General features: G+C 25.8%; 8 protein-coding genes across 8 annotated transcripts; 4 read left to right on the forward strand and 4 right to left on the reverse strand.

Annotated features, from left to right (window-relative positions):
* Positions 1 to 1,292: 1,292 nt before the first annotated feature.
* Positions 1,293 to 2,369, reverse strand: ENU1_149660 (XPA-binding protein 1, putative; the record flags this gene model as incomplete). Its single annotated transcript, XM_008860575.1, has 1 exon — positions 1,293 to 2,369. The coding sequence occupies one exon, from the start codon at positions 2,367 to 2,369 to the stop codon at positions 1,293 to 1,295; it is 1,077 nt and encodes a 358-aa protein (XP_008858797.1).
* A 96-nt stretch (positions 2,370 to 2,465) lies between these two features.
* On the reverse strand, positions 2,466 to 3,088 carry ENU1_149670 (clathrin adaptor complex small chain, putative; the record flags this gene model as incomplete). The annotated part of the gene is made up of 2 exons (XM_008860576.1): positions 2,938 to 3,088; positions 2,466 to 2,753 (listed from the first exon to the last, which is right to left on the reverse strand). Exon 2 carries the CDS (start codon positions 2,649 to 2,651, stop codon positions 2,466 to 2,468), a length of 186 nt encoding a protein of 61 aa, XP_008858798.1. The 5' UTR covers positions 2,652 to 2,753; positions 2,938 to 3,088.
* A 1,687-nt stretch (positions 3,089 to 4,775) lies between these two features.
* On the forward strand, positions 4,776 to 5,228 carry ENU1_149680 (myb family DNA-binding domain containing protein; the record flags this gene model as incomplete). The annotated part of the gene is made up of 1 exon (XM_008860577.1): positions 4,776 to 5,228. One exon carries the CDS (start codon positions 4,776 to 4,778, stop codon positions 5,226 to 5,228), a length of 453 nt encoding a protein of 150 aa, XP_008858799.1.
* A 625-nt stretch (positions 5,229 to 5,853) lies between these two features.
* Positions 5,854 to 7,236, forward strand: ENU1_149690 (hypothetical protein; the record flags this gene model as incomplete). Its single annotated transcript, XM_008860578.1, has 1 exon — positions 5,854 to 7,236. One exon carries the CDS (start codon positions 5,854 to 5,856, stop codon positions 7,234 to 7,236), a length of 1,383 nt encoding a protein of 460 aa, XP_008858800.1.
* Positions 7,237 to 7,610: 374 nt separating this feature from the next.
* On the forward strand, positions 7,611 to 8,657 carry ENU1_149700 (TBC domain containing protein; the record flags this gene model as incomplete). Its single annotated transcript, XM_008860579.1, has 1 exon — positions 7,611 to 8,657. One exon carries the CDS (start codon positions 7,611 to 7,613, stop codon positions 8,655 to 8,657), a length of 1,047 nt encoding a protein of 348 aa, XP_008858801.1.
* A 590-nt stretch (positions 8,658 to 9,247) lies between these two features.
* On the forward strand, positions 9,248 to 10,414 carry ENU1_149710 (hypothetical protein; the record flags this gene model as incomplete). Its single annotated transcript, XM_008860580.1, has 1 exon — positions 9,248 to 10,414. The coding sequence occupies one exon, from the start codon at positions 9,248 to 9,250 to the stop codon at positions 10,412 to 10,414; it is 1,167 nt and encodes a 388-aa protein (XP_008858802.1).
* Positions 10,415 to 10,551: 137 nt separating this feature from the next.
* On the reverse strand, positions 10,552 to 13,686 carry ENU1_149720 (phosphatidylinositol-4,5-bisphosphate 3-kinase, putative; the record flags this gene model as incomplete). The annotated part of the gene is made up of 1 exon (XM_008860581.1): positions 10,552 to 13,686. The coding sequence occupies one exon, from the start codon at positions 13,684 to 13,686 to the stop codon at positions 10,552 to 10,554; it is 3,135 nt and encodes a 1,044-aa protein (XP_008858803.1).
* A 379-nt stretch (positions 13,687 to 14,065) lies between these two features.
* Positions 14,066 to 15,514, reverse strand: ENU1_149730 (SHQ1 protein; the record flags this gene model as incomplete). The annotated part of the gene is made up of 1 exon (XM_008860582.1): positions 14,066 to 15,514. One exon carries the CDS (start codon positions 15,512 to 15,514, stop codon positions 14,066 to 14,068), a length of 1,449 nt encoding a protein of 482 aa, XP_008858804.1.
* Between the last annotated feature and the right edge of the window lie 236 nt (positions 15,515 to 15,750).

The raw sequence follows: 15,750 nt of genomic DNA on the forward strand, positions 1-15,750 counted from the left end.
TTTTTATTTCATTTTCAATTAATCAAGATTAAACATTTTCATTTCCATTGCTATGATTCGTTTTGTTGTGAAATATTCTGTGTGTTGTTTTCCACAAAGTGCATTTGATATTTCTTCATATTCAAATGACTATTGATTACAACATGATTTTGTTTTATTATTTTCTTTATAAACAAGAAATCTTATTTCCAAAATATCTAAATGAAAACAAATAATCACTTGTTTGATTATATAATATAGATGCAAAATGATGATGTTAATGAATCTGCTTTCCAAAAAATCATGTTTTTAATACGGTTGGTTCTATTTTTGATCTACCATAAAAAGAACTGTTCCTTGTTCATCTTTTCCTCTTCTTCCAGCTCTTCTACTCATTTGAATATAATCTCCTGATATAAGATATCTTGTTTCTTTTTCCACCATATTTTTACATTAATAAATATAACAGTTCTTGACGGCATATTTAGTCCCATAACAAATGTTTCTGTTGCAAATAAACATTTTATTAATCCTTCTTGGAATAATATTTCAACTGTTTCTTTCATTATAGGTAATAATCCTGAATGATGCATTCCTACTCCTTTTAATAATAATGGAAGAAGTTCTGTTATTTGTTCTAATTTCCTATCTTCTGCATTTAAACATTGAATAGCATTATTAAAGATTTTTGCAATTATAGTTTTTCGTCATCTGAAGTTAAGTCCATTTTATTACATGTTTTGCCATTACTTCAAGTTCTTTTCTATTAAATGAAAAGACAATAACTGGTGAAAGTTGTATCAACCAATAAAAAGAAAAATTGAACTTGTTTAGACACTAAATTTTTACTTTTTAATAAGATAAAAATATAGTTAAAATATCTTATTAGATAATATTTATGATTAATTCTAACGATTATTAAAATATATAAAATTATTTTTACAATTATCCAAACCATTCTTAGAAACAATCATAATTGAATAAAATAACAATTTTTAAACTTTATTACTATTTTAATATTTTGTAACCTTTTTATTTATATGAACAAAATTCAATGTCATTTATAAAAATCTAAAGGTAAGAACTATATTTAATTGTTACAGAATTAATTTAAAAAAAAACAAATAAAATATCATGCTTTAAAGAAGATAAATGAATTTACCTTTTAAATTTATTAAAAATAAAAAGTCAAATAAAATTAATTAAATGACTTTTAGTAATATGAAAATAAATTTATTTAAATATCTTTTATATATAAAATTAACTGATTTTTTTATGAAATAACTGAAAAATAACTTAAAACGAAAATCAAATCAATCAAATTCATCAACTCCATCATCTTTCTCTATCTCTTTGTGAAATTTTATATCTTCCCCATTCATTGTTTCAATAGCTTCTTCATCATCATCCACATTTTTGCCAAAGAAAAATCGTTCTCCATTTCTAAATATCATACCTTCATCTTCTTCTTTAAATAAAGTTACTCCTGCAGAACCACAAAAGTCATCATTAACAAGACCACGTGCTGTATCTTCTTCTTGTCTGTCTTTTTTAAACTGTTCAAATTGTTTGTTTTTCTTTTCTTGTTCTTTCTTTAAATATTCAGCTTTTTTCTTTTGAACTTGTTGGTAATAGTCTTCAAAGAATTGTCTCTTTCCTTCTTGAATACATTCTAATAATTTGTCAACACCTTCCCCTGTCTTTGAAGATACTCCACAGTGAAGAATATTTTTATAAAAGTCATCTAATGCAAGACATAATGACCTTTGAAGGTCGCTTGCATATGACTCAGTTTCATTTAGTGCATCAAGATAATTATCGTAATCATCCATCCATTGATTTAGTTTAGTACACGGAATAACATCAGTTTTAGTAAAAACAATTATTAATGGTAATTTAGTTTTATAAAGAATACTACATGCATATGTCATATTTGCCATAAATGTATTTGGATTTTCAACACAACGAGCAGTATCAACAACATAAAGATAAATTGTTGGAGCTACTATTGATAAAGCTTCACTAATAACTTGACCACTAGCACTCCAAGTAAATACTTCAATTTGACCAGGAGTATCAATAAATGTTAATTGTTGTTTGTTTTGTAAAACAGTTACTAATTGATCAACTTTTGTAGAATATAAATTTAATGATGTAACAATTGCACCATTTGGTCCTAGTCCATAGTCTTTCATTACTTCTTTATAATTTACTGTGTCTCTAATATCAATGTCAGGTGAATATGGTGGGTCATTACAAGCAGGGTCTAAATTAATTAAATATGCATCAGTTTTTTCAGCTAGTATAGACATAAGAGTAGTTTTACCACTTCCTGCCATACCAACTAAGATAACATTAATGCTTTTAGTATCAAGAGGAATATCTTGCATGTTACTTCAGTTTTTTCTTTTGAAGTTTTTCTATGAAAACCTAATTCCTATTTTCAGAATTTCTAAATAACAAAAAAAGAAAATAGAAACGGTAAATTATTGGGATTGACTAGCTAACTGATCAATAGCTCGTAATTGTCCAAGAACAACTTGTTTACGATGTTCCATTACTTCTCCAGCAAGGAATACTTCATCAATAACTTGGTAGACTTTGTGGAAATAATAAATAAGATCCAATTCACAAACACTACCGAAATAACTATCCAAAATTTCAACAAACATATGAATTGCTTCAAGGCAAGCAAGTTCATTATCAGTTTCATCAACACCACAAATGAAATATAATCCTACATATCTACGATATACTAATTTTAAATTGTGGAACTAAAATAAAATAAATATTTTTTCTTCTTTTTCTTCTACAACCAACTAAATCCTTCTTTCTTTTTGAATTGTTAAACAGTAAGATGTGTTTCTGTCTGTGTATTATTCATTAGAAAAGGATATAAACTATATTCAAAGAGTTGATAAACAATTAAAGAGATTAATCAAAAAAAAAGAAACAAACTTCAAGAAAATTAGTATGTCTTGAATCACGAGTGACAAGAATACGATGAATATCTGATGTTAATTTAACCTTTTCACTTTCAGAATAAGCATCATACCATTTGGCCAAACGAACACGTCCAACTTTATTTTGAATGAAGAAGAAATGAATCTATAATCATAAGTTTATAAAAGACTAAATAAAATGATTACTTTGAGACTCAATAAACAAACCATCTTATAACACTAATTTTAGTTTTTTAAGATCGTTTTTGTTTTTATTTTTTCAACTAATCTTGAAATTTCTTTATTAAAAAGAAAAAATCTTAAAACAAAAAAAATAAAATCATACTTCTTTAATCTCCCTTTTTTAAAATGAATTTAAGAAATCAAATAAATTTACTTGAACAACGCAGAATCATTCAACAACAACGTAGAAATAATCAAAAAGATCAATTTTATTTAAATAATTATTTAAAAGGTGTTTGTAAGATTTTATAGAAATATTTCTTTTCAATTAAATATTCATAAAATCCAGTCAATTACATCATGTGATGTTGATATAATTAATGACTTAACAAAATGTCAAAAAGAACAATTAAAAGATGATTTAAATTATATGGACTATGTCTTTGAAAAAGAATTACAAGAACTAGAAGTCTTACCAATGGAATGTGAGTAATTGAAAATAACTTGAACTATTTTATTATTATTTTATTTTTCAGTTATCATTTTTAAGAAAACTTTCTTAAGTTAGTTAATAACGACACTGAGTGTTCTTTTTAAATCATAAAAAAATTCTTTAACGCATTAAATAAAAATTTGTTAATTAAAAAGTATCTTTTGAAAAGTAATTAATTACAAAATGTTAAAAATACTTATATTCATTCATAAATAAGTAGGTAAACTAAATTCTATTTATCCAAATGTTATGAATATTTATTTATATATAAAAACTGTGTAATATCATTTCAATGAATAGAATGTTAAATTTATAAATACTTACAATTTTTTTCATAAATTTAAGAAAAAATATAGAAACTACAATCAAGAGTTCTGTATATAATTGATATTAAGGTGTGATTTTAGATTCATCGTATCTAAAATTTTTGATTTTTTTTAGAGTCTATTACTTTTGTTAAAACACTGAGTAAAGTACAAGAATTAACACATTCAATATTATCTTAAATCATATATAAAATTAGTTTAAGGGTTGTATCAAATATATTAATATTAAAATATAAAACTTAACTCATTAAGAGGAATGTTAGAATTACACTAGCTTATCTTTGTTTTTTATGTGAGAGATTAATTAGAAAAAAATCCAAACAACCATTAATGCTAATAAATAATAATCTTTGTCGTAACTAATTTAAGTTTGTCTATGAGAAAAGATTAAAAAATAAATCTCTTTTTTTTAATTCTGAAGTTACTAAGTAATGAACGTTTGTAGTAACGTTATAATCACTTCATTTCATGAAGTCCGAAAGTAATTATTTTTTCGCAATTCTTAATTTAGTTTAATTTCACCAAAAGAAGAATGCCAACTCATTAATTCGTGGTATTCCAAAAGAATATCGTTAAAAAGTAACTATTCATATGCAATCAGTTTTCGCTCAATGAAATTGTTTTGTCACCAATATGACAAATAAATAGATAAATGTAATATTTTTAACAAACCACATTCAAATTATAGTTTAACGGTTAAAAGTGTTTTTTTAACAAAATATAATTGCAAATTGATTTAATTTTACAGCAGGATAGGTATTTTTCGCAAGGAGTTTGATTTTTTTTTTCAACAGGTTGACTATAAAAAGGTTCTTCATCTCATAACACCCATTCAATATTTCCTTCTTTATTATGTCTACTTGTTGTGAATCCTCTACTGAAAAAAGATATTCAAGAAATAAAAAAATTGTAAGGACTTGGTCAAAAGAAGAAGACCAAATGCTCCTTTCTGCTATTGAAGCATACGGAAATAATTGGAATGAAATTGCTAAAGCTGTACCAAGCAGAAGTAGAAAACAATGTAGAGAAAGATTTTTAAATAATTTATCAAATGCTAATGAAAAGAAGCAATGGACTATGTTTGAAGATGCTATTATTCTTTCTCAACGTAATATTCTTGGAAATAAATGGACTCAAATTTCTCAATACCTTAATGGACGTTCTCCAAATGCTGTTAAAAATAGATATTTTGGTCATCTGAAAAGATTGGGAATTACTGAATCAGATATCACAGCATCAGTTCTCTCTCAAAAGTCTATTAGTGCATTTGCCCCTGTTTGTCATGAACTTTATTGCATTGTATAATTGTAATATATATTACTAACTCTTTTGTTATTATTTTAATAAGTTATTTCTTTCTCAAAAAAAGAAGAAAATAGAGTGTTATTATTAATAAAGTACTTCACATCTTTTATAATTAGTTTTTTTTATTTATTCTTCTTCCTTCTTAGTCAAATTATTTTCAATATATCATAACCGATATTTACTTGCTATATATTTGTTATAAAAAACAATAACATTCTGCTTACCCACAAATAGATCTGTTATTACTTTCCTTTCATCTATTAAATAAATGTTTTCATATTATTTGTAATAACAATTTAATTAACGTTATAAACATCATTTAAATCACAAATAAAGAACGAATTGAAAAATCCCCGAAAGATTAAGTTAAAAACAAAGAATATAAATTGTAATTAAAAAAGAACTAGAGTTATTTTTGAGATAATATTATGTTAATTTTAGATAATAAAAATATAAATAAAAAAAGAATATTCTATTCAAAAACATTAAATAAAAATAAAATTTTGGTAGAAGTAAGAAAAAGGATGAAAGGAATAAAAAGATGACTTTGAGGTAAAAAAAAATAGGAAGAGGAATTAACAGATTGAAGTAATTCAACAAAAAATCATTGAGAAGAACTCAAATTATGTTCATTTTACTAATGAAGAAAACAACATCTACTGAAGAAACTAAAATAGTTACATATTCTATGAAAGAGCTTAAACGGTCTTCAAAAACATTTGAAGCAATTCAACAAGCATTAATATTATCTATTTTAAATATAAATGGATATGGATTTAAAATAAAAAAACCAGAAAGAAGATCTCAAAAAACTTTACAACTGATGTTAGTTGAAGAAATATATGAAAAAGATTCTATTATTTTATTAGAAGAAAATATTAATGCCACTTGTAATGAAATTGTCAAAAAAGAATTAGAAGAAAATGGATGTATTGAATTAGAACCAAGTGATATTGATGGAACATCTTCAATTGCACAATTAGCTTCAAAATATGATTCAGAGAAATTAAAACAAATAAAACGACATAAAAATGCCAATAAGATAGCATTAACATTTAAAGAATTATTACAAATGAGTGAGAAATTAGGATATAAATTTAAATATAGAACAACAAAACCTGCAAAAATGACAAAAAAATTAGAAAAGATTTCTTCAGTTTATGGAAAAGTTAATTTAACATTAAGTGATATTAATGAAATTGGAAAAAAAGTAAATGAAAGTATTTATAAAAGATTTAATAAAGAAAGTTTTTCTATAATTATTCCTCCACATGATTTGATTATTGAAAAGATTTGTAATAAAGTTATTGAAAGTAATAAAAATATTGGTCATCAAATAGAGACTAATACTAGTAAATTCAAAAAAATAACAAATAAAGATAAATTTGATAAAATTGGTATACCAACAACTTCATTAGAAAAAGAAAATACTCAAAATAATTTATTCTCTTCTACACAAGATAAAAATTCACTTAATTTAAAACAAAATCATTTCATTAATAATACAAAAATTATTCAAAATACTTTAATAGCAGTTAAACCAAAAATAATGGAAAATATTGACATTAAACTTACTTCTGATACTTTAGATCATACCTCTAAGGAAGATAAATTTATTAGTCCTGAACCATCTTTAACAACACCTTCAAATTTAACAGATTTTAGTACTTCATTCTGTCCTGAAGAAAGTGTTATTTCTGGAATACAATCAGATACACCTTTTTACACCTATGAAAATATGTTCGATCATAATTATCTTCAACAACTTTCAATACAACCTAAAATATTATTTTTTAATCAACAACCAAATTCTTATTCTCATGAAGAAATTTCTATTTATCCTACTGTTACTTCTCTTCCAATTAATAAATCATCAAATGAAATAATTACTCAACCCTTTGATGAACATTCATTTTATTTTAGTACTAATCAAAACAAAACAAATGACATTCCTTATCTAGATCACTTTTTTACTCAATCACTTCCTTCAAACACTTGTTGTGATTAGTAGTTATATATCATTTCTCTTTCATATTTCACTGTTTTTAATTCATTCTTTCTTTATCAATTTTAAGTCATTCTTTGTCGTATTAGACTTTTTAATAATTTTTAACTTACTATTTTAAGACTTTTTTCTAAAAAAAAGGTATGACTTTATTACCTTTTTTATTTTTTTACTATTCTTATTATTTTATTAAAAGTTATTCCTCTTAATAAAAAGAATAGTAAATCAAGTCAACATGTCGAATATTCAAAGCAACGAAAAAAGTCGATAGAGAAGAAATAGGAAGGTGGGGGAATAATTTAAAGAAGTCAAATAAATTAACAAGAAAAGAGAAAATAGTAAAAATATAGAACGAACTAAAAAAGTTGTTTATTCCAATGAGTAAATTATTGGAGAAATATAATATCAAAGAGTCAAATGAATTTATAGTACCCAGCACACCCGAAGGATATAATAGATATGGGTTTAGTACTCTTACTAAAGGAATGGATTATACCTCTCAATGTGAAATGATAACATCTTCTCAAAAATTAAAGGAAGAAACAAGAACCATTAAATGGAAAAAAATGTTAGAACAATGGAAGTACGATGGAAAAATACCAAAAAAATTAAAACGTAGAGTATATAAGGGTGTTCCTGTTGAATGTAGAAAAGAGTATTGGAGTCTTATTAGTAAATCTTTTCAAAGCAAACAACAAGGAAATGAAAATCTTAATAATCTTTTTTTCTCAACCAAAGAAATTAATGATGATAATCAAATTGATTTAGATGTTAAAAGGACACTTGGATATCATTATTTATTTAAAGACAATTATGTCATGGGTAAAAGAGAATTATTTCTTATCTTACGTGCATTATCACAAGAAATTCCAGAAGTAGGATATACTCAAGGAATGTCTGATTTAGCAGGAATAATATTTTCTATTGTCCTACAACGAAATGATACATTTGATTTAATGAATACAATGATTACTAATGAAAGATATAACTTACAATCTTGTCTTAAAACAGGATTTCCTGGGTTAATTAGGTGTGAAAAAATACATAATATGTTACTTAAAAATATTCATCATTCAATATATAATCATTTAATTTCTTTAGGATATGAAGAGGTTCAATGTCCAGGATTTCTTTTTGAGTGGTATATGGTTTGGTTTTGTAGAATTCTTCCTTGTGACTTTTGTTATGCAATTATTGACTTGTGTTTATTATATGGACAACAAGCAATTTATACTATTGCAAGTACATTATTACATTATTTAAAAAAAGATTTATTAAGTTGTGAAGACATCAGTTCTGCTCTTCAAATATTAAAAAACCCTTCAAAGTCATTATTAAGTTATACGAAATGTTCTCAATTTATACGTCAATGTTATAAATATAGAATTAAGTCTCAAACAATAAGTGATTGGATGAATGCCTAATTTATCTTCTAAATAGGATGAGATGACAGATTTAACTCATCTCATTATGTCTATCTACTAATGTTTTAAATACACCGTTAATCAATACTTTGTTTTTTTTCTTAATTTTCTATTAATACGAACGAAACAATATTTATACCTCAAAAATTTTCGTTCTTGTTAAATTAGATTAGTTTAGGATAATTAATTATAAAACTAAAAAAAAAATAAAAAGAAAATATATTTTTGGTGATTAGTGAAGTAAAAATACTTTTTATTATTTCTCCTTTTTCCACCAATTAAAGAGAGAATAGAACATCAAAGTCTAAAATAAGAAAAAATGAAAGATCTTCTTTCTTCTATTAAAGAAACTGATCTTAAAATATCTCTTTTTTATTTAAATTGTTCTATAAATAATAGAAAAAAAGAGAAAAGAATTGGCAAAAAACGGGAAAAAGAACTGAAGTGTTATTCAGGATAAAAGTGGTTTTGTGGTAATATTCAAAGAACCAAAAATTACATAACTCGGAAGAGATAAACCGGGAAAAGAAAGAATAAATGCCAACCGAATTTAAGTAATCTAAAACTAAAAAATTTTCATAGTATTTTTCATGAAATCAACTACCTCAAAAACTTCAGGCTATTCTATGAAAGAACTTAAAAGATCATCTAAATCATTTGAGGCTATTCAACAAGCAGTTTTATTAGGTATTCTTAATGTTAATGGTTTTGGGTTTAGAATTAAACGTCCAGAAAGAAGATCTCAAAAGACATTACAATTAATGTTAATTGAAGCATTAACTAAAGAAAATACTTTAATTCAATTTGAACATGAGATTGATAAGAAATGTAACGAGTTAGTATTTAAAGAATTACAAGAATGTGGATATTACGACCTTCGTCCTGATGACCTTGATACAATTTCTTCTGTTTCTGTTCCAGATGAAAAATATAGCTTAGAAAAATTAAAACAAATAAAACGACATAGAGATGCTAATCGTTCTTCTTTGTCATTTGCTGAACTTTTACAGATGTGTGAAAAAATAGGATATGTATTTAAAAAAAGACCAACTAAACCAGCTAAATTAACTGTAAAAATGTCAAAAATATGTTCTGTTTCTGGTTGCGTTTCTCTTGGACTTTCTGAAATTAATAAAATTGGAGAGGCAATTAATCGTAATGTCTTTGAAAGATTTGAAAAGTCAAGTAGTTCTGTTGATGTTGGTGCTTATGATGAAGCTATTGGTGTCATTTGGAAAGATGCAACAGAAAAAATTGTTAATAGAAATTCTGTTGCTTCTGAACCAATTCCAAATGTTAAAGAAGAACCATTTATTATTCCTGAACCTTCTCTTGGTGCAATGTCTAATTTTACTGAATTTAGTACTTCATGTTATCCTGAAGGAAGTATTGTTTCAGCACAAGCACCTGATACATCTACTTTATCCTATGTACATTATTATTCTACTCCATTAGAAGGAATAAATCAACAACCAATTTACATACAAACAAATACTGGTATATCTCAACAACCAGTTTTTTATTTAAATGATGACGTACAAACTTATGTTTCAACAGAACCAAATCAATTTATTATTCAAAATCAATCTTTTCAATGTAATCAAAATATGACTGGTCCTGTAGTAGACCAACAAAATGGTCAACAACCTCCAGTACTTTTTACCGTTTATAATCAAAACCAAAATCAAATATTTGGAAATGATGAATGTTTTATTAACCAATCACTTCCTCCAAATGGTGGATTTTTTACTAATTGATAGTCATTGATTGTTTTATACGAATTAATAGAATGATTTAGCTTGTGTTTTAACTCATGTGTTTTTAATTTAATTTTCTTGTTATTTTTTTATTTAATTCTACTTGAAATAAAGAATATACATTTATAAATGTTCATTTATTTTTTTGTTTTTTGGACAAGTGAGTGAATAAAGAAATTCATATTTGTTTGCTCTGAGTTTAAACTATCATGAATAAGTTTTACAAATTCTAAATCAGATAATGAGTCTTGTTTTCCTAATTGTAATGAAGTGAATAAATATTCAGCATCTTTAATTTCATTTAATTGACTTAATTTACTTGAAATCATATTAGTAAAGAATGAAACAATAAGTGAAGCATTTTGTCTTAGAACATGATACGCTCTAACACAATCATCACAAAATTCTCTATACTTTACTTTATATCTTTCAGTTCCTCTTTCTCCAGCAAAGACATATATCATAGATTCAGTTAGTACAAACGGAGCAGGTTCTCTGTTAATAACACCAGCAACTTTTAATTTATTTCCTAAAAAATGAGCAAAGTCAATATGAAGAAAATGTCCAGATTTATCTACCATCAAATTATCATTATGTCTATCCGCTAATCCAAGAACATATGATGCAACACAATATCCAACACATGACCGATAAAAATTTTCTATACATTGTCCTAATGGCGCTGTTTTATTATTTTTAATCCAGTCATAAATTGCCGTTATTTTATATACTCCAGGTATTTTTGAATCATTATGAATCGATCCAATACTTCTAGAATCTCTCACAAATTCAATATACCCTGCTGTATTTCCTGTAGAAATAACTCTAAAAGTTGTCATTCTCCAATCCATTCCATTCATTCTCCATAAATTGTCAAATAATTTAAATGCCCTTAAAATAAGGCAATCTTGTCTAAGATCATCTCCTAACTTAAATATCATTTTATACCCACTAAAATCAATTAGTAACGGTACTGCATTTGATGTATACACTTTACTTTTCTCACAAGACAATCCACCAATAACTCCTGGTTTAAATGGAATTGGTACAGCAACAGAAATACTTTTTAATAATGCACTTCTATAAATTTGTCTTTTCTCAGAGTCCATTCGTATTAATGTAGAATTTACTGTTTGAACATTTAATGCAAACTCACATTCTTTTGTCATTTGACTAGCAAAAACAGGATCGGCAGATAACAACGCCTCAATAAATCGTGAATGTTGAATACTCCTTTTTGTCATGGAAGTATCACCAATAATCATTTTAAATAATGAATATCCAACTGTAGCTGGTGAAGCAATGCTTCTACGCAATAAAAAATCTGTTAACGGTGTTAGTCCTTCTTCATATCTTAATGCCTCACTTAAATGGATAGCATAAAATTGTAATACATTATCTGGTTGTTTATCTAATACTGAAACACAATAAGCTCTTACAGCCCTATATGGACATCTGTATCCTAATAACATTAAAGCATCTAATGGCTTTATTTGTTGAGTCCATAAGTATTTAACAAATCGAGCTACTTGAAGGTGATCAGTCCAATCAATAGAATGAGCTATTTGACCAATGAACTCAGCTGGTACATTTTCCATTTGTTCAATTAGTGCACGCTTAATATAATCAGGAGGACTTCTTGTAATAAATGATGGTGACCTTAACATTTGGAATATATCAACTCCATCAATAATCATTTTGTTAATTGGTTGTGGAACTTTGTCTTCATATTCTTTTAACTCATCCATTTTAATCATTGTTTCAAACTCTTCTCTATTTTTCACTGATTCAAATGTATCTAATTCTTTTTGAATATTCATTAATTTACTGTCTTCAACTCCTTCAATATGATATGCTGCTCTGGTAGAACCAAAATCAAGTTCTACAATTGGTCCTGAAACAAGACCATTTCCTATTGGTCTTTTACCTTCTTCTAAATGAACTAATTGAACTCCACACTTAAGAACTCCCCATGCATTAAATACCTTGACAGATGCACATCCAATACGTTTTTGTCCGATAAACACAATTAGAATAATTTCACAATCAAGTGGAATATCACAAATCCTTAAATTGCTATCTACTTTTTCATCAATTGAAAATTTGTAAATATACTTCTCATCGTTTGATGAAAGTGGAGATGTAATTACAACAGGTTTAAATGAAACTTTTTCCATTGGACATGACAATGTTTGATCTCCACACCGTAACACACACCTAACATGTATTTCATCTGTAACATGAGTATTATAATAAACTGTATTAATAATGAATGTAAAAGGCTCTTTAATCAAAGCACAGACAGGTAGTTCTACGTTTGAATAATTAACAAGATTACCAAATTTATTTAATGGAAGTGGTTTATAGAAACAATATGAAAAAGGGATAATTGTAAATTCTGGAATTCTGTTATGTGTAATACAATCGTACAAATACTCACTTTCGACAAGTCTATCATCCATACAAAATAATGTAGAAGAATTTTCTATTGCCATTACTGCATTAATATCTTTGATTTCTAATAGTCTGAATATATCTTTAATTGTTAATGTTACAGAAACCTTTATTTTAATTTTGTTTGGTCCAATTGGTACTGCCCCACATGCCACTTCATTATAACTAACTTTATTAAATGAAACAATAAAAGAAAGGAAATTGTTATGTACTACATCATTGTCTATTTTTAAGATACGGTCAATGCAAATTTTTTCACCTTGAGATGATGTTTTTATTATTGCACGTTGAATAGGATATGGATATTTATTCTTAAGACGAGTTGAATAATCAACCAATACTCTCATATATAACTCATCACTTGAATAACTATATTTTGGAACATATTTTTTATCACTTGGAGTTAAAACATAGCGACAAACAGTTGATATAGAGGGTGTATAACTATGATCTTTAAATGGTTTAGTAACACTCTGGTCTTCAAAATAAGCAAAGTTATCAACAGCACTTTCCATCAAAGATGGCATAAATAATGTGTTCAAATACAGTTGATTAGTTTCTTTAAGAGGTTGTTGTGGTGGTTGAAAAAAATCAGAACTTATAACAACTTCATTTGGTTTTGTTTGATTATTAATAGAATAAGTTTGTTGTATTGGTTGACTTGTTTGTTGATATGATTGTTGGTAATTAGGAATGGGTTGTACATACATAAAATTATTTTGTTGAGGCAAATACATAGGAATAGATTGTTGATTTTGAGTAGAATAAATAGGTTGAAATGAGTATTGAGGAGTAGTATAATAAGGGTAAGTGAACATTGGTTGAATAACTATCTATCTCTTAATAAACTAGTTGGTTTGGTTATTTTTTTCAATTTTTTTGAATATCTCTTTAAATCCTTTTTGGAACTTTTTTGATAATCATTTTCTAATTTTATTTTTTTTTTCATTCATTTTTGTTTTAAACTCTTTTTAACTTTCTTCTTTTTCTTATTTATTTTGTTCTTTCTACAATTCATTAAGACAGTCTTTTAAATTAATTAGTCAAATACAAAATGGTGAATTTTATTTCTATTCTTCTTTTAGTTTCTTTATTTGAAATTCTTTCTTACTAAAAAATATTTTTAGATGATGACAAAACTGTTTTTATTATAAAAAAAGAAAATAATAATAATGTAAAACAATACTCATTTGAATCTCAATCAATATACCCTCGCAACTCATTTTCTTCTTCATTCATTATACCATCATCATCGTCTGGAAGTGAAGTAATATAATCAATGTATTCTTGTTCAGCGTCTTGTAAAGGTAAACCAATATTTTCTTTACAAATTTTTCCTTTAACTTCTTCTATCCTCACTACAAATTGGTGTCTTATTTGGTCATCTGCACTTTGAATCCAATTACAATATTCATCAAAAAATAAATAATTCATATAATGTTTTAATTCATCTAATTTATAAATCCGGTGTAGTCGTAATAAAATTTTCATAAGAACAACTCTTCTTTTTTTAAAAACTTCAATAGTTTCTTCTAATGTTTTCATTGATAATTCCCAATTTCTTACAACTGGATAAATTAAACTTCTTCGAATACAAGTTTCGATTAAATCAACTATATCATCTATTCTATCAAAATATGACATTACTGGAGATAGTGTAGCAATAGTCCATCCTGATTCTACTGTACTTTCTCCCATAACTATTTGATCATATAAGTATCCATAAACAATACCAAATAAATCTTTATATATTTGTATTACCTCTTCATTGTTAACAAGAACTTCTATTTTATCTAATGCCCCAAATTCATTTCTTTCTTCATCTGTCCAATCTCCATCTTCTTTCCACCAAAATGAATTATTCTTTAACACTTCCTCTTCATTATCCCATTCAAATGTATCACAAATATATCGATCTTTATCAAAACTATTAAGCTCATCATCAATACGTTGTTTTCTTCTTCCTTTACTATCTGTTTGATCTGGATTTCTTAACATAACTATTTCAAATGAGTTTTGTTGTAAATCCTTAAAAAATTCAGAATGATTTCCATTAAAACCATATTTTGGTGCAAAGATATTAACTATATCTTCAGTTTCATCTCTTATCTGTTGATCTTCTCCAAGAATTAAATCATCATGTGAAATAAAATCTAATCTTTCTTCTTTTATTATTTTTTCATTAGGATTTTTTTTAATTTCATTTTCTTGTCGTAATTTTTCAAGTCTTTGCATTTTATCAATTAACTCTTGTTCTTCAGGAGTAATTTCTTTTATAACTTCATGTTCAGTTTTTTCTTCTTCAGGACAAGGAGAAGTATTAAGTACTTGAACTCGAGACAAAATTTTTTTCTTAGTAAGAAACAACGGTAACATATCAAGATCAGGAAATACTTCTCCTTTATTTTCTTTCGGTAAATAAACATGCAATTTACATTCAAGACGATCAATCTCAGCTTTTTCTGTTCCATCTTTAGCAATATCATTTTTAAATGTAAGTGATAAAAAATATGGTTCCGAATGATATATCATTGTGTTATTATCAATTTGAATATCTTCAACACCAAATTGCTGATACGGTGGTATTTTAATATGAACTATAACATAATCATTGTTTTGAGTTAAAGAAAAATATGGAGTGATCATCTGAATGTATAAACCAATTTAAATTTGTTCATTTCATTTTCATTAATTTCAATATTCAAATAACTAAAACCTTTTTAGGGTAAAAAAAATAAAACAAATAAGATAAAAAAATGTTATTTCATAAAACATAAGTTAATAATAAAGAAATAATAAAATAGTTTATTAAGAAAGAAAATATTCAGAAAGAAATTAAAAGAATAATTAATAAAAAGAAAACCTATTAAAAAACCCTGAGA

This window comes from Entamoeba nuttalli, assembly GCF_000257125.1.
Source record: "Entamoeba nuttalli P19 unplaced genomic scaffold asmbl_6200, whole genome shotgun sequence".
Lineage (NCBI taxonomy): Eukaryota > Evosea > Mastigamoebida > Endamoebidae > Entamoeba > Entamoeba nuttalli.